Source organism: Myxine glutinosa, chromosome 7 (assembly GCF_964187855.1).
Source record: "Myxine glutinosa chromosome 7, kmMyxGlut1.1, whole genome shotgun sequence".
Taxonomy (NCBI): domain Eukaryota; kingdom Metazoa; phylum Chordata; class Myxini; order Myxiniformes; family Myxinidae; genus Myxine; species Myxine glutinosa.
In genome coordinates this window covers 47,428,321-47,455,025 of record NC_136267.1, presented here as the reverse complement: position 1 = coordinate 47,455,025, position 26,705 = coordinate 47,428,321, and the positions used below count along the sequence as shown (strand labels likewise).

The 26,705-nt window shown below is 40.9% G+C and overlaps 1 protein-coding gene across 1 annotated transcript; it reads left to right on the top strand.

Moving 5' to 3' along the window:
• Positions 1–329: 329 nt before the first annotated feature.
• LOC144892933 (mucin-2-like) lies at positions 330–23,818 on the top strand. Its single transcript, XM_078781647.1, has 11 exons — positions 330–413; positions 5,062–5,109; positions 7,365–7,421; positions 10,438–10,690; positions 11,021–11,138; positions 12,214–12,307; positions 18,961–19,046; positions 20,069–20,306; positions 21,531–21,656; positions 23,380–23,497; positions 23,623–23,818. The coding sequence occupies exons 1-11, from the start codon at positions 344–346 to the stop codon at positions 23,801–23,803; spliced, it is 1,389 nt and encodes a 462-aa protein (XP_078637773.1). The 5' UTR covers positions 330–343; the 3' UTR covers positions 23,804–23,818.
• Positions 23,819–26,705: the final 2,887 nt, after the last annotated feature.

Below are 26,705 nucleotides of genomic sequence, written 5' to 3'. Positions count from 1 at the left end.
TACCCCTATGAGTGCAACAGCTGCTGAATCATCAACTGGAAAATATTTTAAATTCTTGGCAAAATTGATGAAGAGATAAAGCTGAAAGACTTTTGACGCCCCACCTTTTTACCCAGTGGGTGCTTGGTGCTTCCGGAGCAGTTTCTGGGTAGCGATTATAATGGGTGGTTCGAAAAGAAATAGAATGCTGAAAAGGTAAACTGGTCGAGCAACTATCAAATTTGAATACCTTTTTAATTTCCTCCTGGCTCGTTGCCATTTTCCGACGGGCAGCCCCTGACTTGGTTGTATAAAGAGGGTCGGTCTCGCCTCGAAAATTCACCCGGCAATCTTCGTCGCCACGATGCGGGCCACCTGTTCGTTGGCCGTATGCATTCTCACCTTGAAGACATTCGCGACCGCAAGTATTCAGAGTAAGTTGCCATTTCCTTTCCTGCCTTTAATTTGGAAGCGTAATTCTGCTCGTTAATGGACAAAATACACGGATGGATACCTATGGCTGTATGTTTGCCTCATCCCATCCCTGGCCGTTGTTGATGAATCCGAGCCCCCTTGTTGGCGCAATGGGTTTTGTGGATTTTTAAATAATAACCGAGAGAGACAAAGTACGTTTGTTTATGAAAATGTATCTGTTAATTGTTAGATATTTGAGCAAATGATTGTGAAGTAAAGTACTGCATTTGTTCCTGAGCTGTCATATTAGCAATGGCTCTTTGACCGTTTTATTGATAATGTATATTTAAACGTTATATTGACAATGGATTGACAGTCTTATTACCTTCGCCATCAAAGGTGGACGGAGGTTATGTTTTCACCCCTGTCTGTTTGTCTGTTTGTCCGTTTGTCGGTTTGTCCGTTTGTTTGTGAACAAGATATCTCACAAAATTGTGGACAGGTGGTCTGATGGGTGATCTGTATTGTGTATATCTTTGTATTGTACCATGAAATTTTGCAGAGATGTAGCGTATGTGACAAGGACGAAATGATTACATTTTGGTGAACATTCGGATCCGGCTACTATAATTTTTTAAGTGATTCTTCACCATTGGCAGATAGGGCCAAAAACGATACATAGCGGGATATCTCAAAAAGTTGTCGACGGAAGTGGACGAAACTTGTTGGACCGGTTGTGTGTCTGACAAGGACACATAGATTCGATTTTGGTGAAGATCCGAATCCGGATCTAGCTAGTAGAATTTTAAAGTGATTCTTCACCATTGAGTGATATGGCCAACCAGGTGGAGGTATGCTCTCTACTGAGTGCCGTTCTCGTATTGACAATGGATCCTTGACAGTTTTATTTTCTTCGCCAGAGGACAGGGTATTGCATTTGAGTCCGTTTGTCTGTTTTGTCCGCACAGAATAAATATGCTTTTCTCTGTATAAACCATTGGTCCGATTCACAGGAAATTTTCACCAAAGGTGCACCTCGTCCTGTATAATTTTTTATTGATAATTATGAGGTTATAGGTCCCGTGGTACGGGTGCCATGTAAAAACCCCAAAACTTTGCACCTCGATATCTCCGAAAGTGCTGAATAGAAAAAATTGAGACATGGCTCATTGTAAAGAAATGTCCATGGGGAATAAAATATGTTAATGATGATGTCATAGGTGCCTCCATTATTACGTCATAATTCGACAAGTACAAAACTTCATTCGATCACGATGAAATTTCTTGAGTAACATCTAGGAATAAATTGTTGGAGAAAAAAAAATGACGACTTCATCAGTCACCTGGTTCGGCCGCCATATTTGTTTCAACACAAACGCCTTAAAAACCACGAAAACCCCTTTTTCTCAGAAACGGCTAAACAGATCGAGGCAAAGCATTACATGCATGATCGCATAACCATGACGAACAAAAGGTTCCACGTCCATGACGTCATAGGTCAGATGGTTTGCCGGCCTTTGATTTTTATGCCTCCGCCCCTGAAAGTGACCAGAGGCGTTATGTTTTTGGGTTGTCCGTCCTTCCATCCGGGCTAAACCTCGTTTTTCTCAGCAACCACATATCGAATTGCGACGAAACTTTCAGGGTAAGAGTGACACCCATGCAGAATGTTTATATAATAATTATGACGTCATAGGTCACGTGGTATGGCAGCCATCTTGGATTAAACGCAAATGATTAAAAAAATTATTTATCAGAAACCGCTGAATGGAAAAATTTGAAACTTGGCACATTCTCAAGTACTCCCAATAGGGAACAAAAGCATGATAATGATGACATCATAGGTGAAGTGGTATACAACCCAAAAATGTTTTAATCGAATTCCTTATCAGAAATTGCATGCGCATGATCAATAACTCATTTGTATTGAAATATTAAATTTATGACATCATAGGTCACATGGTTTGGCAGCCATATTGGATTTAACCTAACCAAAAAAAAAAAAAAACGACTTCTCCCAAACCACCAAATTGATTGACTCAAAACTTTATGTGTGTTTGTTTGACTAAGTTTGACGTCAGCATGGCGATTAAAAAATGATCACAAAAACATCATTGGTCACATGGTGTGGCAGACACATTGGATTGAAGGAAAATATTAAATAATTATATCTTTGAAACCGCTTATCCTACCAATGTGAAATTTTACAAATATCATCTAACTCTACTGTTGCAAATAGTGTAAAAATGATGTCGTAGGTCACATGGTTTGGCAGCCATCTTTGATATAAAAACGAACCTTATCCGATCAACAATCAAAATCGACAAACATGACCCCCGACCCATACCAATGCAAAGTGTACATTTTAAAGGTATATCTTAATTTTTAAAGGTATTATTTAAAGGTATTATTTATTATTTACAGGTATTTAAAAGGTTTTAAAGGTATATATCATGTGGGGTGGCAGCCATATTAACTTGAAAGCCGATATTTAAAAAAAAAATCCCTTGTCTGAAATCGCTTCACCGATCGATGTGAAACCTGTAATGGCTGGTAAAAATGTGATACTTGAAAACAGCTGAAGGGATTTAAATCAAAGTTGTTTATTTTTAGGACGGTGAACAAGGGCATATACCCATTGTGGGACTATGCGGAGACATATTGGCGACACAGTCACATTGCTCTAATTTGAAGAATAAAACTTTATATAGCCACTCCTCCAGAACGGCTGAACAGATCGAATGGAAATTTCACACATATGTTCCCTATGCCTTGCGAATACCATGCTGTCCTTGAATAATTATACGTCACATGTTTTGGCGGCCATGTTGGGTTAAACAAAAATCTTTAAAAATTTTATATCTCTTGAACAGTTTCATTGATCGATGTTAAAATTCAAAGTAATGTAGTAGTCCCAAAGGGAAACAATTGTTTAAAATTTCCATATGATTGGTCTTACGGTCTAGCAGCCAGACATTGTTATTGTTTGAAGAAGAAGAAATTCAACTGTATTATCTTCTCCAGCCATGTGAGTTTTCAATATATCTATTAATAATTATGTACTGTTTCAAGTCGGTGGCATCCTGTATATTAATTATGTATGTCTATTAATTATGTACTATCGGAATGTACCTTTCGATACTTTGGACTGCTGAGACCCATTGGACCTTTGAAGAACCTTTAATCACCCTCAAGACCTTTAAAACCACCAAGACCCCAACATACCCTGAATGTCCTTAAATACCATGAAGAACCAGAGAACTCCAAGGACCCAAAATACCCTGAGGACTCAGAATACCCAAAAGACCTGAGGACCCAAAAAGACCCAAAATACCCTGAAGACTCCGAAGACTCAGAAGACCCAAAATACCCCAAGGACTCAAAACACCCCAATGACCCAAAAGAACCATAGGACCTTGATGAGTCAAAAGACTTCGTGGACAGCCTCATTAAAGTATATATATTTAAAATACAATACTGAATTCAGTTTTATAAAGAGGACGTCATGTGTCACACGTAGCTGATGAAAGTGGGGTTGTACAAAATAATGAAAGAATGTACAAAAACACCCTAAAAATACACGTCACAAACGCACCCCGGCGAGGGTATGCAATCTCTGATTGCTCTTTCTTGTGATAATGCATCCTTGACCGTCATTTTGACAATGCATTAGATATAGACAATAAAAAATCCTTTTTGATGCATAGATAAACAAGATAAAACATTTTTGTGTGGACAAGAGACAGGAAACTGATTTTTGATGCATAGATAAACAACATAAAACATTTTTGTGTGGACAAGAGACAGGAAACTGATTTTTGTTGCATAGATAAACAAGATAAAACTTTTTTGTGTGGACAAGAGACAGGAAACTGATTTTTATGTGGAGAGAGATTAAAGGAAAAAAATTGTGATAAACAAAGCAAAAGTGATTTGTGATGTGTAAGCATTCATTTAAAAATGCCAATGCGTAATTGAAATCCCCAATTGTAACTAATACAATCAACTGAAAGGAGAAACCAAAAAAACCAGATGATGATATAATACCGAATGTTTTAAAACCAGAATTATATGGATATTTATTTTACAATTGTATTATAACAATTGCTCAAGTTGTGAGCCACAGACATGCAGAGTGCAGACTCATATCATTTTTTTCATACAAGTTTCTTCAAATGTTTCTTAAACAAAGACGCATCGATTTTAGCAAATTCGTGTCTGATTTAATTTCCCTAAATCCTAAATAGTGTGTGATTTTGTGGTATATAGCATTGATTCCATATGTCTCCAAAGAAAAACGTGAAGTGGCAGTAAATCTGGACGATGTGGGGGCAACATTTCTCCCCCACCCCCTTCCCATGCCTCCTCCCCCCAAGCCCTCTCCCTCCCACAGATCTCCCGATGTCCCTGCTCTCCATCTTGTTCTCCCGCTCCCTTTATCATATGTTTTATGTTTTATGTGACAGTTTGTCTTTTTGTGATCAATGTTAGCTCTTACACGAGCCTCGACCTTGTATACAAAAAAAAACAAAAAAACTGTTGGCCCACGACATCCAATCCACCTCAAAGGCATTGTGTCGAAAACGAAGAAAAAACATTTCCTATGATTCTGGACTCTGTGCTCTTCATAAACATCTTCATAAAACATTCATAAACATCTCTTTGCAGCTCCGACTTTGTACCCGTTTCAATCACATGGATATCAAGGCGTGCCAGGTAAGGAACCATTACATATGCTTTGCTTATGATCACTGTATTATCTCCATCCCCGAAAAACCTATACTATCGAATGACATAAAAGTCCCATTTCTGACGACCGAACCACCACCTGTGTTTTCCTACTAAAGTACTAATGCATCACTTCCTGGTCTAACATACACAAATACCCATTTGATTGTCCCACACCTCACAATAGGAAGGAAAAAGTAAATAGGAAAATAAATTGGCATTTCCTCATTTATACATGGGAGTTGTCAGGATATCTCAGAGGTCTGACTTTAATTCCAGACACATTCATAAAAAATTACACTGGTGTTTCACAAGTATTTAAATAGGTGAACCATCCATCAGATAGGGTGACAATTTGAGAACTCATTTGCCAGTATTGGTTGCTTCCAATAACCATTCCATTCAGGCCATAGGTGTATCGGAGCTGTCGACGCAGTTTAATTGGCTAAGGAGTAAAATCCTGGAAGGTCACCACTCTGCCTCAGGATACTCGAATGGCTTGTTACCCTGGTAGCTGGTACTCATTTTGCCAACCTCCGAAGGATGACAGGCTGAGTCAATCTACCGGGTGTTAATTACAATGGCATGGCAGGGGCTCAAACTCAGGACCCTAAGGTCTTAAGCCAGCCACCTTAACCGACCAACATCAGGCATATTGGTTGCTTCTAGTGGATCCTACAGTGTATTTCCTTCTCCACAAAGCTGCTTTGGTAGTTTCGATCACCCTGGAAAAAGTGTGTGTGTGTGTGTGTGTGTGTGTGTGTGTGTGTGTGTGTGTGTGTGTGTGTGTGTGTGTGTGTGTGTGTATGTGTGTGTGTCACAGAACAAATGTGTCTACTATAGGGGATGGAATATAATCCATTCCACTTTAAGAAAGGCAAAGCTCCTTTGTATGTACAAATACCATGGTTGTCATGAAGACTAGTGTTGGTCTCCATCAGCAGAGATGCTAAGGAAAATATTTTATCAACTGACAGTCAAAACGCACTCTTATCAGCTCTCAGTAGATACAATCCACAATCTATTTACAGAGGCCTGATTCATGATGCTAAAATAGGACATTTTCTTCCCAAAATTTGAGCACATTCTTATAAGTATGCACACTTGAAACCCTTTTCAGCATACCTTTCCTTGCTTTGTAATGTTCCTTTGTAAGTACAGCAAGAGAGAAATTTGATCGAATTACATTATGTTCGGCTTAGAGCTAGAATATAAAACTTTAACTTGCATTTGAACTCTCGTTCCTTCTGCAGAAGACAAGACCAATTAAAAAAACAACATATATATATTTATATAGTGAAATACTTAGTGAAGTGACATATGACAAGCCAGGAAGAGCATATATATATATGCACCCTGGTGTTGGCTTAGCGGTTAGGGTGCCGGCTTGGGATACCTAGGATCCTGGGATCCTGGGTTCGAATCCCGGTCAATCGCTGAACCAACACCAGGGGGATTGACTCAGCCTGTCATCCTTCCGAGGTCGGCAAATTGAGTACCAGCTTGCTGGGATGAATGATCACGGTGTGCACACCGTATCCCTGCGCATCATAAGAGCGCGACCAAGGGTTGGCGTCAGGAAGGGCATCCAGCCATAAAAACATTGCCTCAAACAGGGAACCATGATTGTCATGGGGCCCGCAAGGCTAACCCCCGCTCTAGCGGGGAAAATGGCCTTAAAACGATCATTCATATATATATATATATATATATATACATATATATATGAAGCAGTGCTGGGGTGAAGCTGTGAAGCCGTGTCACTATATGTCTACTAATTGCGTACTATTGGAATATACCTTTTAAATCTTTCGACCCTTTAGACTGTCAAGATCCCTTAGACCTTTGAAGACCCTTTAAGACCCCCCCCCCCTCTGCAAGACATTCAAGGCCCCCATTGCTCCTAAGACCCTTAAGACCCCCAAAACCCCAAAGACACCCCCCACCCCCAAGACCATTTAAGACCCCGAAGACCCTTCAGATGCCTAAGACTCTTTAAGACCCCCATGACCCAGAAGACCCCCAAGACCCTCAAAAACCCTGAAGCCCCTTAAGAACCCTGAAGACCTGGAAGGTAGGTCATTACCTGAGGCTATGACCTTACTCAATTTTCACTCTGGTTATATATGATAATGCTCATCAAGCTTTCCCCCCCCCCCCCCCCTTCAAGAAAAGGTTATTAAAATGCATCTGCTTTTGAATTTTCTGTTGCAAATATGTAAATAAAAATATTTTTTTTGCAGGTATGATGACTCGTCTGCCTCTACAAATAAACAATCAAGAAAACACGGATCGACCAGGTAATGAATCACGACTCAAGGTTTACTCGCATGTAACTCACTTTTCACTAAGTACTGTTATAATAAACCCAAGTGATCAATTCGGGTTACTGTAAGGATTTTGTCAACCTGGTGTTGCTGTGCTGACAGAGCAGAGGGAGCAATATTTGAGAAGGTGATGTAAAAAAAAAAAAAGAGCGAGAGAGAGAAGTGACCTGCCTATGATATAGAAGCAACAGACATTGAACAGCCAAGCATGATCTTCTGAGACTGTGAACCAAAGTTTTAGTTGTCCGCTAATTCAGGCATGAGCGGATATGGCCAACATTGTGGAAATTGAATAAATGCGATTTGCAGATTTTAGCGAGGGGCAGAATAAAGGAAAAAGTGTGGTGCATGGTGAGTTCTAAGTTAGATAATGAGGTAGCAGTGATTGGTTGATGATCTACAAGTTTCCACTTTCTTAAATTGAAGCTTTCCAAAGATTGATGATGAGCCACAGATCAGCATATTAGCAATAGTCTTGGCAACATTGAGTTTGAGAAAGCTTATGGACATCGTTTTTTCAATCTTGGCAACATTGAGTTTGAGAGCTATTCAAACTATAATCCGCATGGCTAGTCGATCATATGTATGAAGTTTCACATCTATCTGTTGAGCGCGTTTCTGGAGAAGAAGATTTTTTTAACATTATTAATTTAACTCCAATATGGCCGCCATCGACCACGTGACCGATGACGTCATAAATTAAATTCTTCACTCACATCAGGTCATAGATCAGATATATGACGTTTCAGATATTTCAGATCAGGATTTTGATTCAACCAATTATGGCTGTAATACCATTTCATTGTTGACATCATCGTTACCACCATAATACCCCATGGGGGAGTTGATGACATATGACAAGTTTCAAATTTTTTTGTTGAGCAGTTTTAGAGATGTCCAAATTTTCAGATATCAAGATATAAGCGAAAATAGCAATATACTGGGCACCTGATGGGTATAGAAAGGTTGGACAGCTAAGAGAGACCTAGTGACGTACCATCAAGGAGGAAATGAAAGGAACGAAGGTCACCTGAAATGGAATTGGAATGTGGGTCCAAAATCGACGATAGTGGCAAAGATTCATAAGAAGCTCCATATGCCATTGGATAATAAGGAATTAGTAATTATAACACTATGATCCAGCAGAGGAAGCTAAAGAACAGGACGAAAGTGTTAAAATAAAATGGAAATGGAGGGATTAAATGGAAAAAAGAGTGGAGGATGCTGGGAGAGGATGGACATGAGGAAGCAAGAGCCAGGAAGAGCAAGTGGAGGGAGGAATGAACCACATTTATCAGCCACAGTTGCTTGCAGAATGGCTGTGGTAAATGCTGTACCATAGTCACAGCAGAAGAACCCCGAGGTCACCACAACAAGCAAAGTGCACTCCAGCGATGACTTGGTGAAGTCCTGAGGGCATCAGCTGCTTAAATTAAATAAATGGTGCAATAGAATGCTCATTCATGAAGAGATGGAAACGCCAGTGAACCACAACTGCCACCACACTCTTCGGGTTATAGTTACGAGGATCCATTTTGCACCTAGTTTATGTAATGCAGTGATGTTAGCTAACCTCCAAGCAGATTATTGGGGGCCGGGGGGGGGCGGGGGGAGATCAGAAAGAGGATGAGCAAGAGCAGCAGAGCAGGTTTTTCGGACGCGTTGCCCTGATGTCGTCCGGACCAGTTGCAGAATCAGAGTCGAGAGTTGCCATGATTTTCTCGATCTGCTCAGGTGCACATGACACCAGGAGCAATTGGATGCAATTGGGTAGGGTGGGTACAAAGAGCAAGGGGTTGCGGTACAAGATTTGGAAGCAAACACAGAATTGAGGCATTCGGCATTCTCACAAGCAGAGTCGACTGTAGAGCCATTTGAAGAGAGGGAAAGAATGGAAGGGGACCATACTCCAGAAACAAATTTAACAATGTGTCACAATGTTTTAGAGGAGGAGAGACAAGTTTGAATGTTAAGTCTTGAGGTTGCACAGATTTTGTTTCTGGCACTCCGGAGAGTGGATACACACTTGCTTGCGGGCTTTGTGGAATGATCTGCAGTTGCCTTCAGTCAGATTTACATTCCAGGAAGAGAGGGCAAGTTGTTTCAAGGCAACTACTTCACTGCAAGATTCAATGTATCATAGGTGGGAGCAGGACGGAGGGTATTTTAACTGCAGAGAAGATAGGATTAATCTTTGCAATAAAGAGAGAAGTTTTCTGTGGAAGAATTCCCAGGCCAAGATAATTTCAGTAGCAGCAGATATAGGAGACCAGTCCTGAAGTGAGATGGTGGCTTGGAGTCCCTGCCAGTCACCGAGTGAATCACCAAACTTGCTGGCATTGAGGTTGTTCTCCAAGAATATCCAAAGAGATGTCGACTCTCACAAGCACATGATCACATATACACCAATTGAAGCAGAGGAACAACAGGAGACATTAGCAGGGAAGATTGAGTCTGGCCCATGGAGTCACAGAAGTTCTCTGCTGCAGGGCCATGGCTGGTGAGAGAGGTCCCAACACCCTGACAATTAGCATGGTGACTGCTCTGCATTTTGGGAGTTTCACGAGAGGGAGCTTAATGGAAGATTGCATGCACCTTGCAGAGACTAAGGGGAAAAGGGGGTGGGGGTGGGGTGGAAGGAGGTTCAGAACATGGAAAGAGCAGAGGGTGCAATACCAATAGGAGGCGGTAGAAGACAGACCACTGTACCTGTCTGTGACGTGATCAAGATAGGCCAAAAGACTCAGCTTCATCGTGGGAGATTCCAATAATTAGGTTAGAAAACCAGTCCGAATTTTCAATCTTAGATCAAAATGTACAATTGTCATTGTTTTGAAAAGTATGTCTGCATCCGATATTCAAGCTCAAATTAATGCTGAATCTTTGTAATGTACTGTGTATTGCTTCTTCACTCTTATAACGCTTTTCTGTAATAAGTTGCAACTTTAATCGACTCCCTTCTCCATATCCCTCCATTCTATGTATGAAGGCACGTGCAGCGTCTGGGGTCAGGGCCATATGCGAACCTTTGACCAACGCTCCATCACATTTGCGGGTGGATGTCTCTATCGATTGCTGTATGACTGTGATGAACCGTTCAGCGATTTTGAGGTGCAATATGAGCGAGACAGCCGTTCACGACTCATCAACAAAGTGATCCTACTGACCGAAACCCACAAGGTCACCATGCAACGAGGCAACGTCACCATGGCCAAGAACGTGGCAATAAAAGAGGCCAAAGTGTGAGACCTTACAGAATCATTGTCTACTTGTTGAGCGTGTAATGTTGGTGGATCAATTGAGAAAATAAATTCAGGATGGGAGATGAAAGGGGTGAGGAGGGAGGTACTTGGAGGGAGGTTGTGAAGTGGTAGAAGTAAGGGGAATGCAATAAATTAACATGTTGGGGGAGAAGGGAGTGGGGGGACCAGTGAGAGGGACAAAAGACCAATATGGCCACTCTCTTAATTACTGTTGTTTACCTTGTGTTTTGCCCTTCTGTTTATAAATAAGCATCGTCCCTCCATTTAAAAGTATTATTGGTGTTTTCTTGTTCTCTTCCCCTGCTACAGACTATCTCTGCCTGTGGTTGAGCATGGATTACATTTCTCCAAAATTGGTGACTACATCATCGTACGTCATGCTCAGCATCACTTGACTATCAGCTGGAACGAGAAAGACAACCTAATGGTGACTTTACGCACCATTTTCCTTGTCTTGCAAGCTGTCCTTCATATTCCTCTAATATATTTTGTTTACAAACAAGACAGCCTGTGTTGGCACTGATTCTCGTTGGTCAAGATTACCTGCTAGTTTTCCTAGTATGACATCAATTAACACCGTAGAAGTCTGATCTGGTCTCATATTTGGAGGCTCAGCATCCATGTAGTCTCATCGAGCCTTCTTGACAGTGAAGGCCACAAAGTGGTACAAATGATGCAATATGGCAATTCAATGGACAATATGTGAAAGGAATGAAAATAAAAGAAGGAAAAACGGGGTAGTGGAGATCAAGCATTGGCCAATACGTGACTTTCAAAATGACGCATGAATGCTTTTCCAATTGTGTGAATGTTACTTTTCCAATTATTTTCAGCTTCCTTTAGGAGCTTGAGCTATTTTTGGTAACAATCCCTATGTAGCATGTTCCCAGCGCCGATGACCGTCATTGCTAGGGGTTTCTGCACATGAGCACAGAGCATTATGGGGTGAATTATGTCATTTTGAAGGTCGCCTGTTTGTGTGTGCAACATCTCGAGAAAAAGGAAGTTATTATGTCGAGAATATGTCGACAATATTGGCCCATGAGAAAAAGCAACAATAATTGTCCCAATAAGACAACCCACAATATTGTGACACCATTCTTAAGTGATTGCGTTTAGATGCCTGCAATGCATCACAAAAGAAAATATAGCTTGCCTATTGTCTTATTGTACGAAAGATTCCTCTTCACCAAACTGCAGTAATATTACATGTCATATGTGTGAGGTTTATTTTTCACCTGAAAGTACATTTATGTTGAGATTAATGAACAGGATTAAATAATTAAATTGATATATGTGGGAAAATTACATGCCCAGACCAGGAATCCAGCCCAGGTCCTTTGGAAAACCGTACCAGTGCTCTGCCATCGGAGCTATCTGGGTGACCCTGACTGAGCATGCAATTTTCCTACACATATGATTGCCACTCTTTCTATTTACATTTATGTTTCGTAAAATCCTGTAAGTTTCTGGAAAGTTTATTTTCAATATCTTTTCCGTAGGTTGAGCTTTGCATCAGTTACCGGAATAAAGTGTGTGGTTTATGTGGAAACTACAATAATGACCCTGACGATGAGTTCACTTCCTTTACAACAGGTAAGTTAGCATTTTACAAACACTTGACAATGTAAACATGAGCATCATCCTGACATGGTATAAGCTCAGCCAGTTTCTTACACTCAACACACATAATGGTGTCACAGTTTGCACAAACATTGCGTGAGAGGTGCCTCAAACAAATCCTTGACTTGCACAACCCAAGATGTAATCAGTGGAGTTTGATTAGATGTTTTGCATTTTAAGGCTGATTTATATCTTGCTGATGTTGTCATTAAGCAGAAACATGTGTGCAGGGTGTCACGACACATTTCTGGCTTGAACAAAGCTGTTCCTCAGATGTTCTTCTTTACATTGATTATTGTACACATCATTCCAAACAAGCTAAAACATTCCGAATAAGCAAGCGCAGCGAGCTGACCTAACCGAGTATATATATATATATATATATATATATTAGCCTAGCTGAATGCACCCGGCGTTGCCCGGGTTCTTTTTGAATGAATTTAATCTTCTGTACATAGGTCTGACGCGAGCCCAGTATCAGTTAGTGCTCAACGATTCTTTGTTCTTTCTTCTGTCCGCGAGAGAGAATTTTGAAAGCATGTGTTGCAATCGGTGAGATATTCCTATTAAGTGCATAAGTTGAACTTCAAGAGAATTTTGGAAAGAAGAAGAAGATTTATTGCGAAATGGGCCCAGCCCGGCCTAGGCGGCCTCGACCAGCCTCGCCACCTGGCCTATAACCTTCCCGGGGCCCGTCCTGACATTTTTTGCTTCAGAGGTTTCCTCCTATCTTTCACCGTTCAGGAGATTAGCGCGTGCAGACAAACAAACAAAAACTTTATTTTATATATTGTATATAGAATATAGATATATATACATAATTATATATCTATCTTTGCAGTGTCTGTGTTGTCACTGAACTACTCCCTCAAACTTTTGTGAAATCGTACCAAACTTCTGGTATGCACCTACCTCTCCCGTGTGTATATCCAAAGATTTTTTTTTTGAAAGTTTTTGTAAAAAATGCTTTGTTTTTTTGGAAAAACTTTTTTTTTTCAACTTAAATCTTCAACTTCAATTGTATATAAAATGTAATATCACGTTTATTACAAATGCATTTGTGCAAAATAATTGTTTGTATGATGATTGGTTTAAATCATGACAAAACAGCAACTCAGGTACATTCATATATCTACATATCTGAGCAGTGTCTGTGTTGTCACTGAACTACTCCCTCAAACTTTTGTTTCTGTAGTTGTGAAGTGTTTTTATTTACTTGGTGGTGAGGTGTTTTTAATTTCGTGGTGCTGAAGTGTTTTTAATTATGCGATGGTGAAGTGTTTTTAATTACATGGTGGTGAGGTGTTTTTCATTACGTGGTGGTGAGGTGTTTTTAATTACATGGTGGTGAGGTGTTTTTAATTACATGGTGGTGAGGTGTTTTTAATTACATGGTGGTGAGGTGTTTTTAATTACATGGTGGTGAGGTGTTTTTAATTACATGGTGGTGAGGTGTTTTTAATTACATGGTGGTGAGGTGTTTTTAATTACATGGTGGTGAGGTGTTTTTAATTACATGGTGGTGAGGTGCATTTAATTACATGGTGGTGAAGTGTTTTTAATTACATGGTGGTGAAGTGTTTTTAATTACATGGTGGTGAAGTGTTTTTAATTACATGGTGGTGAAGTGTTTTTAATTACATGGTGGTGAAGTGTTTTTAATTACATGGTGGTGAGGTGCTTTTAATTACATGGTGGTGAAGTGTTTTTAATTACATGGTGGTGAGGTGTTTTTAATTACATGGTGGTGAGTTGTTTTTAATTACATGGTGGTGAAGTGTTTTTAATTACATGGTGGTGAAGTGTTTTTAATTACATGGTGGTGAGTTGTTTTTAATTACATGGTGGTGAAGTGTTTTTAATTACATGGTGGTGAGGTGTTTTTAATTACATGGTGTTGAGGTGTTTTTAATTACATGGTGGTGAAGTGTTTTTAATTACATGGTGGTGAAGTGTTTTTAATTACAAGATGGTGAGGTGTTTTGAATTATGTGGTGGTGAAGCGTTTTTAATTATGTGGTGGTGAGGTGTTTTTAATTTCGTGGTGGTGAAGTGTTTTTAATTATGTGGTGGTGAAGTGTTTTTAATTACATGGTGCTGAGGTGTTTTTAATTACATGGTGGTGAAGTGTTTTTAATTACATGGTGGTGAGGTGTTTTTAATTTCGTGGTGGTGATGTGTTTTGAATTATGTGGTGGTGAAGCGTTTTTAATTATGTGGTGGTGAGGTGTTTTTAATTTCGTGGTGGTGAAGTGTTTTTAATTATGTGGTGGTGAAGTGTTTTTAATTACATGGTGGTGAAGTGTTTTTAATTACATGGTGGTGAAGTGTTTTTAATTATGTGGTGTTGAGGTGTTTTTAATTACATGGTGGTGAAGTGTTTTTAATTTTGTGGTGGTGGTGTTTTTAATTATGTGGTGTTGAGGTGTTTTTAATTACATGGTGCTGAAGTGTTTTTAATTACATGGTGTTGAGGTGTTTTTAATTTCGTGGTGGTCAAGTGTTTTTAATTACATGGTGCTGAGGTGTTTTTAATTACATGGTGCTGAGGTGTTTTTAATTACATGGTGCTGAGGTGTTTTTAATTACATGGTGCTGAGGTGTTTTTAATTACATGGTGCTGAGGTGTTTTTAATTACATGGTGCTGAGGTGTTTTTAATTACATGGTGGTGAAGTGTTTTTAATTACATGGTGCTGAGGTGTTTTTAATTACATGGTGCTGAGGTGTTTTTAATTACATGGTGCTGAGGTGTTTTTAATTACATGGTGCTGAGGTGTTTTTAATTACATGGTGCTGAGGTGTTTTTAATTACATGGTGGTCAAGTGTTTTTAATTACATGGTGGTGATGTGTTTTTAATTAGATGGTGGTGAGGTGTTTTTAATTACATGGTGGTGAGGTGTTTTTAATTAGATGGTGGTCAAGTGTTTTTAATTACCTGGTGGTGAGGTGTTTTTAATTAGATGGTGGTGAGGTGTTTTTAATTACATGGTGGTGAGGTGTTTTTAATTACATGGTGGTGAGGTGTTTTTAATTACATGGTGGTGAGGTGTTTTTAATTACATGGTGGTCAAGTGTTTTTAATTACCTGGTGGTGAGGTGTTTTTAATTAGATGGTGGTGAGGTGTTTTTAATTACATGGTGGTGAGGTGTTTTTAATTACATGGTGGTGAGGTGTTTTTAATTACATGGTGGTGAAGTGTTTTTAATTACATGGTGGTGATGTGTTTTTAATTACACGGTGGTGAGGTGTTTTTAATTTCGTGGTGGTGAGGTGTTTTTAATTACATGGTGGTGAGGTGTTTTGAATTATGTGGTGGTGAGGTGTTTTGAATTATGTGGTGGTGAGGTGTAATCGTCCCAAACTTCTAGTCTGCTCCTACCCCTCCTGTAAGTAGGTGCTGAGGATTTTTTTATTTCAACCTAAATTGCTTATAAAATGGAGTATCACAAACACGACAAATAAATTTGTGCAAAATAATTGTTTGTATTATGATTGGTGTAAACCCTAACAAAACAGCAACTCAGGTACATTCATATATTTATATATCTACATATCTGAGCAATGTCTCTGTTGTCACTGAACTACAGTCACGTGAAAAAGTAAGTCCACCCCGTGTAAAGTTTTGACCTTTTCAACATATTTCAACATACAGCTATTTGATCTTCATTTCAACAATATTGATAGATAAAGGTGATATAATATAACAAATATCATGAGACATTTACATTTTGTAGTCCATTGTATAATTTAAATAAACATAAATGCAAATTTCGCATGTGGAGAAAGTAAGTACACCCTTGGCTCTAATAGGTGGTATTGCCCCCTCTGGCAGAAACAACCTCAAGTAGGCGTTTCTTATAACTGTCTACCAGTCTCCGACATCGACTGGGAGAAATTTTTGCCCACTCCTCCATGCAGAATTCTTTCAGCTGTGCGATGTTTGAGGGGTTTCTTGCATGCACAGCTCGTTTCAAATCCCCCCACAACATGTCGATGGGATTTAGATCCGGGCTTTGACTTGGCCATTCCAGAACCCTCCATTTCTTTCTTTTCGGCCATTCCTTGGTGGATTTACTGGTATGTTTAGGGTCATTGTCATGTTGCAAGGTCCACCTTCGGTTGAGCTTCAACTTTCCGACAGATGGCCTCACATTATCCTCAAGAACCCTGTGGTACAATGAAGAATTCATAGTGGATTCTATGATGGTGAGCTGCCCAGGCCCTGATGCAGCAAATCTGCCCCAAACCATAATATTTCCACCACCATGCTTTGCAGTTGGTATCAGGTTCTTGTGGTCAAATGCTGTCTTTGGTTTTCGCCAAACATGTCTTCTGGTACTGTGGCCAAATAGCTCCACCTTTGACTCATCTGTACAGAGCACATTGTTCCAGAAGTGCTGGTCTTTGCCAAGGTGTTCATTGGCAAACTTTAGTCTTGCCCTGATGTTCTTTCTGGACAGCAAAGGTTTCCTCCTGGCACACCTTCCATGTAGATCAAATTTTTGCAGCCTCTTTCTAATGGTAGACTCGTGCACTTTGACATCAACAGTGGCAAGAGCTACCTGTAGGTCCCGTGATGACATTCTGGGGTTCTTAGAGACTTCTTTCAGCATCTTGCGGTCTGCTCTCGGGCTGAACTTGCTGGGGCGGCCTGGCCTGAACAAGTTGGCAGTTGTTTGAAATCTTCTCCACTTGAAGATGATCTTCTGGAGAGTCGAAATATTGATTTCAAATTGTTTGGAGATCTTTTTAAATCCCTTCCCAGACTCATTGGCATCTACAACCTTCTTTCTGAAGGCCTCAGAGAGCTCTTTTGATCTAGGCAGGGTGACGCCGCACACTTCAACAACAAAGAGCAAACCAAACTAAATGTCTGAGGTTTAAATAAGACAGATCCCTCCAAGATCCTCTCTAACGATGTTCTCATCATTTGCACCTGAGCTTGTGCACCTGATTCTAATTTTAGGTATTTGAAGTAGTGATAAATGTTGGGGTGTACTTACTTTTTCCACATGCGAAATTTGCATTTATGTTTATTTAAATTATACAATGGACTACAAAATGTAAATGTTTCATGATAATTGTTATATTATATCACCTTTGTCTATCAATATTGTTGAAATGAAGATCAAATAGCTGTATGTTGAAATATGTTGACAAAGTCTAAACTTTACATGGGGTGTACTTACTTTTTCACATGACTGTACTTCCTCAAACTTTTGTTTCCGTAGTTGTGAAGTGTTTTCAAAAATGTGGTGGTGAGGTGTTTTGAATTACGTGGTGGTGAAGTGTTCTAAATTTCGTGGTGGTGAGGTGTTTTTTTATTACTTGGTGTTTTGGTGTTTTGAATTACATGGTGGTGAGGTGTTTTTAATTAGATGGTGGTGAGGTGTTTTTAATTACATGGTGGTGAGGTGTTTTTAATTAGATGGTGGTGAGGTGTTTTTAATTACATGGTGGTGAGGTGTTTTTAATTACATGGTGGTGAGGTGTTTTTAATTACATGGTGGTGAGGTGTTTTTAATTAGATGGTGGTGAGGTGTTTTTAATTAGATGGTGGTGAGGTGTTTTTAATTACATGGTGGTGAGGTGTTTTTAATTACATGGTGGTGAGGTGTTTTTAATTAGATGGTGGTGAGGTGTTTTTAATTACATGGTGGTGAGGTGTTTTTAATTACATGGTGGTGAGGTGTTTTTAATTAGATGGTGGTGAGGTGTTTTTAATTACATGGTGGTGAGGTGTTTTTAATTACATGGTGGTGAGGTGTTTTTAATTACATGGTGGTGAAGTGTAATCGTCCCCAACTTCCAATCTGCACCTACCCCTCCCCGATGTGTGTGCTGAGGGGTTCTTATTTGAATTGTTTTTTTCAACCTAAATCTTCAACCAAAGATGATTATAAAAATGTAATATCACAAACACGACAAATAAGTTTGTGCAAAATAATTGTTTGTATATTGATTGGTGTAAATCATGACAACACAGCAACTCAGGTACAGTCATTATCTTTAGCTAAAACAAGCCCGTTCCTCTGTAACGATGCGTGGTGAGGCGAGCGTTGCGAGTCGAGCCAAGCTAATACAGTATATATATACCGACAGATGTGCGATGTATATATATATACCGACATATATATATATATATGTATATATATATATATATACCGATGTGCTAATATATATATACCAAGCTAATATATATATACCGACAGATATATATATATATGTATATATATATATATATATATATATATATATATATATATATATATATATATATATATATAGGAGCGTACGCCAGATCAGCACATCGCTGCGTCCTTGGACGACTCCTCAGCACCATCCTGACACACACCACTTTGCAAATCCTGCCACCAACCAAGGCCCCCAGTACCCTGGTACTTGTTTCGCCAACCTCGGAAAGATGACAGGCTGAGTCAACCCCACCTGGTATTAATTCAACAGCTGAATGGGATTCGAACTCTGGACCTTCGGATCCCAAGCCCGCCACCCTAACCATTAGGCCAACACTGTTACAACATTAGGCCCTAACCATTACATACAGTATATATTTTTTGAGTGTTAACCCTGTACAACACTACTCTTTGTATCTTCTTCTAGAATTGGCCTATGTTGAACGTCATACAGTTCGTGATAATGAATGTGAAGACTTGACTGATGAAGCACCAAAGTGTAACATCACACAGGTATGACGAGAAGGATAAAATCATATAAGAATGTTTTTAAACATATGATGATTATATAACTACTTATACCAGGAAGTATTACCATGCACCTCCTGCTGGTAGGTTCTAATGCCCTGAAGTCGGAGCTCTTATAATGCAAGCTCAGGTGACTAATCGGGTCCATCAGATACACAAAAGGAAACACAAAAGGAACTTTGGCACTGGCACAGGAAGAGGCCATCCGGCCGATCATGCCTGTGCTACATCACACCATATCCTTACTATAATTCACAGACCTGTGTTTGTTTGTGTATGTTTGTCGCACGACTCCTCCTACAGTTCTGGCCAAATTACACCCAGACTTCCTACATAGGGTCAATATGACCCCAGTTAGTGTATAGTGGTTTTTTTGCCGGTGGTCTTGGGGGAGGAGGGGTGGGGAGGAGGCGGGGAGAGAGCGGGGAGGATGCGAATTCTCTATGTAAATGTGCATCGTGTAGCGCCGCCTCTAGGTGGGAGAAGGTATTACAAGTCCCATCCTTTACAGTATGTACAGTATTCCTGTACCCACGTTTTCCACTGCAGTGGAGTGTTTTGAATCATAAGCAGTAAGCATGTTTTTGCTTCATAAACGTAACCTGGGTTATTTTTCTTATTTACGGGAGCAATTGAGGGAGCTGTCAGTTGCCTATACACCACCCCAATAAAGATATGTATCAGAAGAAGGTGTTGCATGCTTAGAACAAGGCCGCCAATAGGGCAGGTACTCTGCTAGTTAGTGTCATTCAAGCGAAACGTTTATCAACTTAAATTCACTGGTGGAAGGAGACGATATTGCATCAAGAAAAGTGAAATTAAAATGCAAAATAACCAATCAGCAGCTTTTCAAATGCAGTACGGAAAGCGGCCGCCGTACAAGAAGGATTGGCAGAATAGTCTGAAAAGAAGTTTTCCAGCATTATGTCGGTGAAACACTGGTTTGTTAAAATGGTGATCACCAACAATTTCTAATCAGACACCAATCGGTGTGTTTGTGCCTGCAGGGGGACCTGCAGAATTTCCTTCGCAATTTGCTTTACAGGGCATGTGATCTACCGGCGGTCAGCAAAACATTGCAGCCGAGGTTGTTGGAAGATGCCTGCAATTTGAATGCTGATCTGCAAACCTACGACGAGTGCCTGCAAAACTCTAGTTGTGTTCTCTGTGACACTATTGCAGAGGCAAAGCGCTACTGTGCTAATAAAATTAACTACGTGAACAGACTGCCTCATAATTATTGCCGTGAGTAGTCCAACGCTTCGAGGGTAACTTGTAAAATAGAGGAAAGGTGTGGCAAGATGCCTCCCCTATCCCCAACCCTCACATACATGATATTTTAAATTGCCATGAGTAGTCCAACGCATATAGGGTAACTTGTAAAATAGAGGAAAGGTGTGGCAAGATGCCTCCCCTATCCTCAACACTCACATACATGATATTTTCAGTTTCCATGAGTAGTCCAACGCATACAGGGTAACTTGTAAAATAGAGGAAAGGTGTGGCAAGATGCCTCTCCTATCCCCAACCCTCACATACATGATATTTTCAGATGCCATGAGTAGTCCAACGCTTCGAGGGTAACTTGTAAAATAGAGGAAAGGTGTGGCAAGATGCCTCCCCTATCCCCTACCCTGACATACATGATATTTTCAGTTGCCGTGAGTCGTCCAACGCGTACAGGGTAACTTGTAAAATAGAGGAAAGGTGTGGCAAGATGCCTCTCCTATCCCCAACCCATACATACATGATATTTTCAGTTGCCGTGAGTAGTCCAACGCTTTGAGGGTAACTTGTAAAATCGAGGAAAGGTGTGGCAAAATGCCTCTCCTATCCACAACCCTCACATACATGATATTTTCAGTTGCCATGAGTAGTCCAACGCTTCGAGGGTAACTTGTAAAATAGAGGAAAGGTGTGGCAAGATGCCTCCCCTATCCCCAACCCTCACATACATGATATTTTCAGTTGCCATGAGTAGTCCAACGCTTCAAGGGTAACTTGTAAAATAGAGGAAAGGTGTGGCAAGATGCCTCCCCTATCCCCAACCCTCACATACATGATATTTTCAGTTGCCGTGAGTAGTCCAACGCTTTGAGGGTAACTTGTAAAATAGAGGAAAGGTGTGGCAAGATGCCTCCCCTATCCCCAACCCTCACATACATGATATTTTCAGTTGCCATGAGTAGTCCAACGCTTCAAGGGTAACTTGTAAAATAGAGGAAAGGTGTGGCAAGATGCCTCCCCTATCCCATACCCTTACATACATGATATTTTCAGTTGCCGTGAGTAGTCCAACACGTACAGGGTAACTTGTAAAATAGAAGAAAGGTGTGGCAAGATGCCTCCCCTCTCCTCAACCCTCACATACATGATATTTTCAGTGCAGTAGCAATCGTGCTCAACTCATTAATGGTGAGGCATTAACTCACTAGTATTCTAATTACAAACTGTTTGCTGTATTCACAGCTGTCAGCTGCCCCCAAGGCCAACAATACAGCTCATCAGGTGCTTCTTGCCAGGCAACCTGTTCCAACCCCACATCTTCAAATCTCTGTGTGGAATCACCCGTAGCAGGGTGCGTCTGTCCAATTGGTGAGGATGCATATCATGGACTAGCCATCATATTGGAACCATTGCAATACCTTTTGCTGGGCTCAACAAGCTTCAATGCAAAGAAAATCAATGCCTCAGGACTTGAATATGTATACCACGAGAATGTACTGTACTTCCTTCATTGCCACTGTAAAAAGACGAAGATCATTTGAATCGTTTCTACATATCAATGCCAAAACTCAGAAAGAGGGAGAAAAATCCGTTTCAAATGGACTTGCTATATAGCTTAATGGCGAGGGATAGATATCAGCGTATTTCTTGTTCAATCGTGACCTTCCCTTTATGAGACACCGAGATATCTTATGAGCCACCTAAATATTATGTAAATGGGGGCCAGGTGAAGCGGAAGTTGTATTGAAAATAATCGACATTATAAAAGGTGTCTGTTTATCGTGCTATAACTTGAGAACGGATTAACGGATTTCAATTAACCCAATGACGGTGGATTCAGGGAGCTCCCAGGAAGGTTTTTTGATGAAGGAAGGTTTGCGTGTGGGTACATGGACTCACGTGGCGAAACTGCAAACACCAACTTGCAACGCTGGTTATCTCCGCAGAGAGGGCAGGATCTCCCAGGAATTCTTTTTTGGTCATGCCTCATAGATTAGCCATCGCAGCAAAGGTTGGTAATCCTGTCAGGATAGCGACAGATCTTGTATGTCAGTTGATTGAGAAATGGAAGGGAAGGCAGTAGGTTAAGGAAGACGAGGAGGAGCTGAAAAAGGAAAAAAGGTTTTGGTGGAGGGGGAAGTAAAGGGATTAAAAAAAAAAATTGTATACAGAATCGAGTCTCGTGTAAGAGCTAACACATTAAACATGAAAACATGCACAGACACATAAAACATACAATGAAGGGAACGGGAGACAAGAGGGGGAGAGAGAGGAAAGCATACAAGCACAACAACAGTAGCGAACAGGGACGTCGGTAGATCTGTGGAAGGAAGACGGCTGGGAGGGGGGGGGAGCAGGGGGGGGGGGGGCGGGTACTGGCATGGTATAAAAAATGAACACTACTCGGAATTTCAGGAATTAAGTCGAAAATTGAAAGAGGTGGATCTGGGGTGAATTAACGGGGGTAGAAAAGATCAAGGTTTTGGATGAGGGAAGATAAAAGATGGTGGTGAACAGCTGTTTTAAATACCTGGAGGGATGAGTGGGATTGAAGAGAGTGAGGGAGTTTGTTCCAGAGGCGGGAGAAAAGAGGAGTGAAGGTGAGCAGAGAGTCTTGATTTTGGTAGTTTCAGCAGGATATAAACAGAAAACAACTAACAGAATGCTTGGGGAGAGGTTAGGGAGGAATCACACGTCACACAATTAGGTATTTTTGCATGCAGACTTCATTATGTATTAGGCTCATTAGGCCCAAAAAGCAACATTAATGTATAGGTTTTTTTTATAAAGGCAAAATGCAATCGTCTTTAAGTTTAATTTACCGTGAGGCTAGAAGTAACACATTTTGGTTTTATCACATTACTCCTACTTGGAATTTCTTTGAAATAGAACTGGTGTTGGAGTCTAGCTGTTAGTTGGAGTTCAATCATCATATATACAAGATTGAGCAACTCAGTGGCTGTCTGCATTGTATTACCCTCGCTGGTATGAGTTCGGTTACCGTTGCTGCTTAGCTGGGCAAGCAATGGCTTCTTGAATGTTTATTTCCGTATGACTATTTATGTATCTGATGTTCTGCGTATGACCATAGGAATGGTGGACGATGACATTGGAACAAGGGGATGTATCCAGAAACACGAATGCTCCTGTAAGCACAGAGGCAAAGTCTACCACGTGAATGCGACAATTGAGTTGCACTGTCAAAGCTGGTAAGTCATTGTCACCGCAGCATTTCAGGATCTTTCATATTATCGAGAGTGCTTGTTGCAAATAAACGAGTATCCATTGTATCCAAAGATTGTATAATACTAACGACAAACGACAACTGATGCAGTGTGTGCAAGGACGGCAAATGGAAATGTGAACAACAGCCTTGTGTTGAGAATTGCAAAATCGAAGGAGGATTGCATGTGACCACCTTCGACGATCATGAGTATTTCTTCACCGGAAAATGCTTCTACTGGTTCCTAAAGGTAATTTTTATTTGTCAAATCTACCTGCATCTACGAGCATGACTGTCTTTTCTTGTCTGTCTCTATTTCTTGTCTATGCTATGGTTTTATAGAACGGAGCTTTGAGATTACGTATTGCTGTCATACGGCAGTCTTGAGAAATCATAATAATTAAGGATTTTTTTTCCATGATCAGTAATCCCAGTTCACCCTGTGCAGTAGTTGTCAATAGAGTATACATGAGTGATTGTAACATATATTAAGTAAAAAGTAAACGCAAGTAGTCATTTCCAAAGTTTGTGCAAATTTGCAAACAGGGAACGTAAGACACATTTTCCTTGCAATTTACCCCATTTATCCGGATTTACCCCATTTATGCGGATCTATCCCTCATATGCTTAAGGCGGATAACAGCTGCATAGTAGATCCTTTGTTTTTTGCATATTAACATGGCAACTCCATCGCAAACATACCAAAAATGTGACATCAGCAGAAACATCTCTATTATCTTAATTTGCCATGAAAACCAGTGCACCTTCATTTATCTTCATCTTCATCAATGATCTCTCCGACTATCTGAAAAATCCTCTCTATCTCTTTGCTGATGACTCCACCCCCTGGCGCACCATATCTCAACCCTCAAATTGGCAGGCAGCAGCTTCTTCACTCTCTGCAGACCTGGATAACATCACACACTGGTTAAACAAGTGGAACATGTCTTTCAATCCTGACAAATCTCACACTCTTACGATGTCTCTCCGAAAAGACCGACTGGACAACCCTTCCATCCACTTTCTGAATAATCCTCTCCAAGAAGTTCTGTCACTCAAGCTTTTGGGTCTCACTATCTGCCATGATCTTTCCTGAGAAAAGCACATTTCAAATCTGGCCTCCAAAGCCAGTCGCCGACTGGGCATCCTCCGTCGTGCGAAGTACTTCCTTGGCACACCTGAGCTCCTCACCACATACAAGGCTTTCATCTGCAGCTCAATGGAATACTGCTCTCCCCTCTGGGCTGGTGCTCCTGCCTCACACCTAGCTCGTCTTCACGCTGTTGAAACCAAAGCATTCAGAATCATTGGAATCTCCCGCGATGAAGCTAACTCCAAGGGCCTCTCACTCACTCACCGCAGATTGGTGGTCTTTCCGTCTTCTACCGACTCCTCTCTGGCCTTGCCCCCCCCCCCCCCCAGCTCTCTCTGGGCTCTGTGCTGCAAATATTCCTACAGGTCGCACAAGATCTGCCTGCAACCCTCTTATGATTAAATTGCCAAAATCAAGACTCTCTGCTCACCTTCACTCCTTCATTCCTCTTTTCTCCCAGCTCTGGAACAAACTCCCTCACTCTCTTCAATCCCACTCCACCCTCCAGGTTTTTAAAACAGCTGTTCACCACCATCTCTTGTCTTCCCCCATCCAAAACCTTGATCTTTTCTATCCCCGCTAATTTCACCCCAATTCCACTTTTTTGAAATACCAACTTCTATCCCGGATGTCCTCGGTGTCCTTGTGTTTTATACTTCTCCCACCCACCCACCCCCCTTCCCACGCCTCCTCCCCCCAAGCCCTCCCCCTCCCACACATCTTCCTGCTCTCAAATGTTGTGTTTGTGTGCTTCCCCTTCTCTCCCCATCTTGTCTTCCGCTCCCTCTTGTTATATATTTTGTTGTATATATATATATATATATATATATATATATATATACACAGACTTGGCATTTAATATGGAATATTTTTTTTGTGGGGGTGAACTTACTTTTCAAGATGTCTTAGAACCAAAAGTTCATTGGAATTATGTTGACATTATTCTAGATTTTGTTAATGTGACATTTAAATGAAACAAAAACCACATTTGACATTTCGAAACAAATAAATTGATCCTTCAAAGTGATGTAAACTGATATCGAACTCAATTCATGGACAGTACTGTATTAAACTTCTGTACGTTTTCCAGAAGTATCTCCTTATTTTGCACATTAGCCAAAAATTTTTTTAACAAAAACAAAAGTTAAAATCACGACTGGGATTACGGACAGTAAAATTACAGTTCAGTACTTCGTGTATCCCCCACGAGCATTCAGGAGAGCACGTACACGTCGAGGCATACTGTTCACGAGATTTGCCAAGGTTTGGGCAGGAACCGCTTGCCATGCAGTGACAATAGCCTGCTGCAATTCATGCACAGAGGTAGGCTGATGGTCCAAGTTGTCGATTTGACGCGTTAATTCTGCCCACAAGTTCTCTATCGGAATCATATCCGGGGACATGGCAGGCCACTCCATATGCTCTACACCACGGTCAGCAAGAAAGTGTTGGATCATGCGAGCACGATGAGGCCGTGCATTGTCATCTTGGAAGACAATGTTTCCTCGAAAGGCTGCACGAGCAAATGGAAGCAATGTTTCTTCCAGAATGGCCCTGTACTTGAACTGGTTCAGGTTTCCATTCAGAACAACCAGGTCAGTTTTGCCCTCTGCATGAAAAGCAGCCCAAACGGTCACCCCACCACCTCCAGCTTGGACTCTTGGCACTATACAATCTTTGTTGTAGGCTTCATGCACATGTCTGCGCACTCGGACACGGCCATCTTGACTATAGAACAGAAATCTAGACTCGTCACTGAAGATCACGTGATTCCAGGTGTCCTGGCTGCCATTGACGGTGCTCTCTGGCCCACTGCAATCGGCGCTGGTGGTGTTGTCTGGTCAGGCATGGCTTTCTCAGGGGACGCCTGGCACGATAGCCTGCTTGACCCAGTCGTTGGTTGACTAGCCTTCTGGATACAGGCACATTTGTCAGTTGCTGCCACTCAGCCCGAAGCCGATTAGCTGACTTGGTACGGCCATTGCGGACTAACCGGTGTAGCTGGTGATCATCCCTCCTTGTGGTTCTGCGGGGACGTCCTGGTCTCGGTATTGGAGTAGGGACACCCCTCTGAGCATTTCGTTTCAGGATCTTTGACACC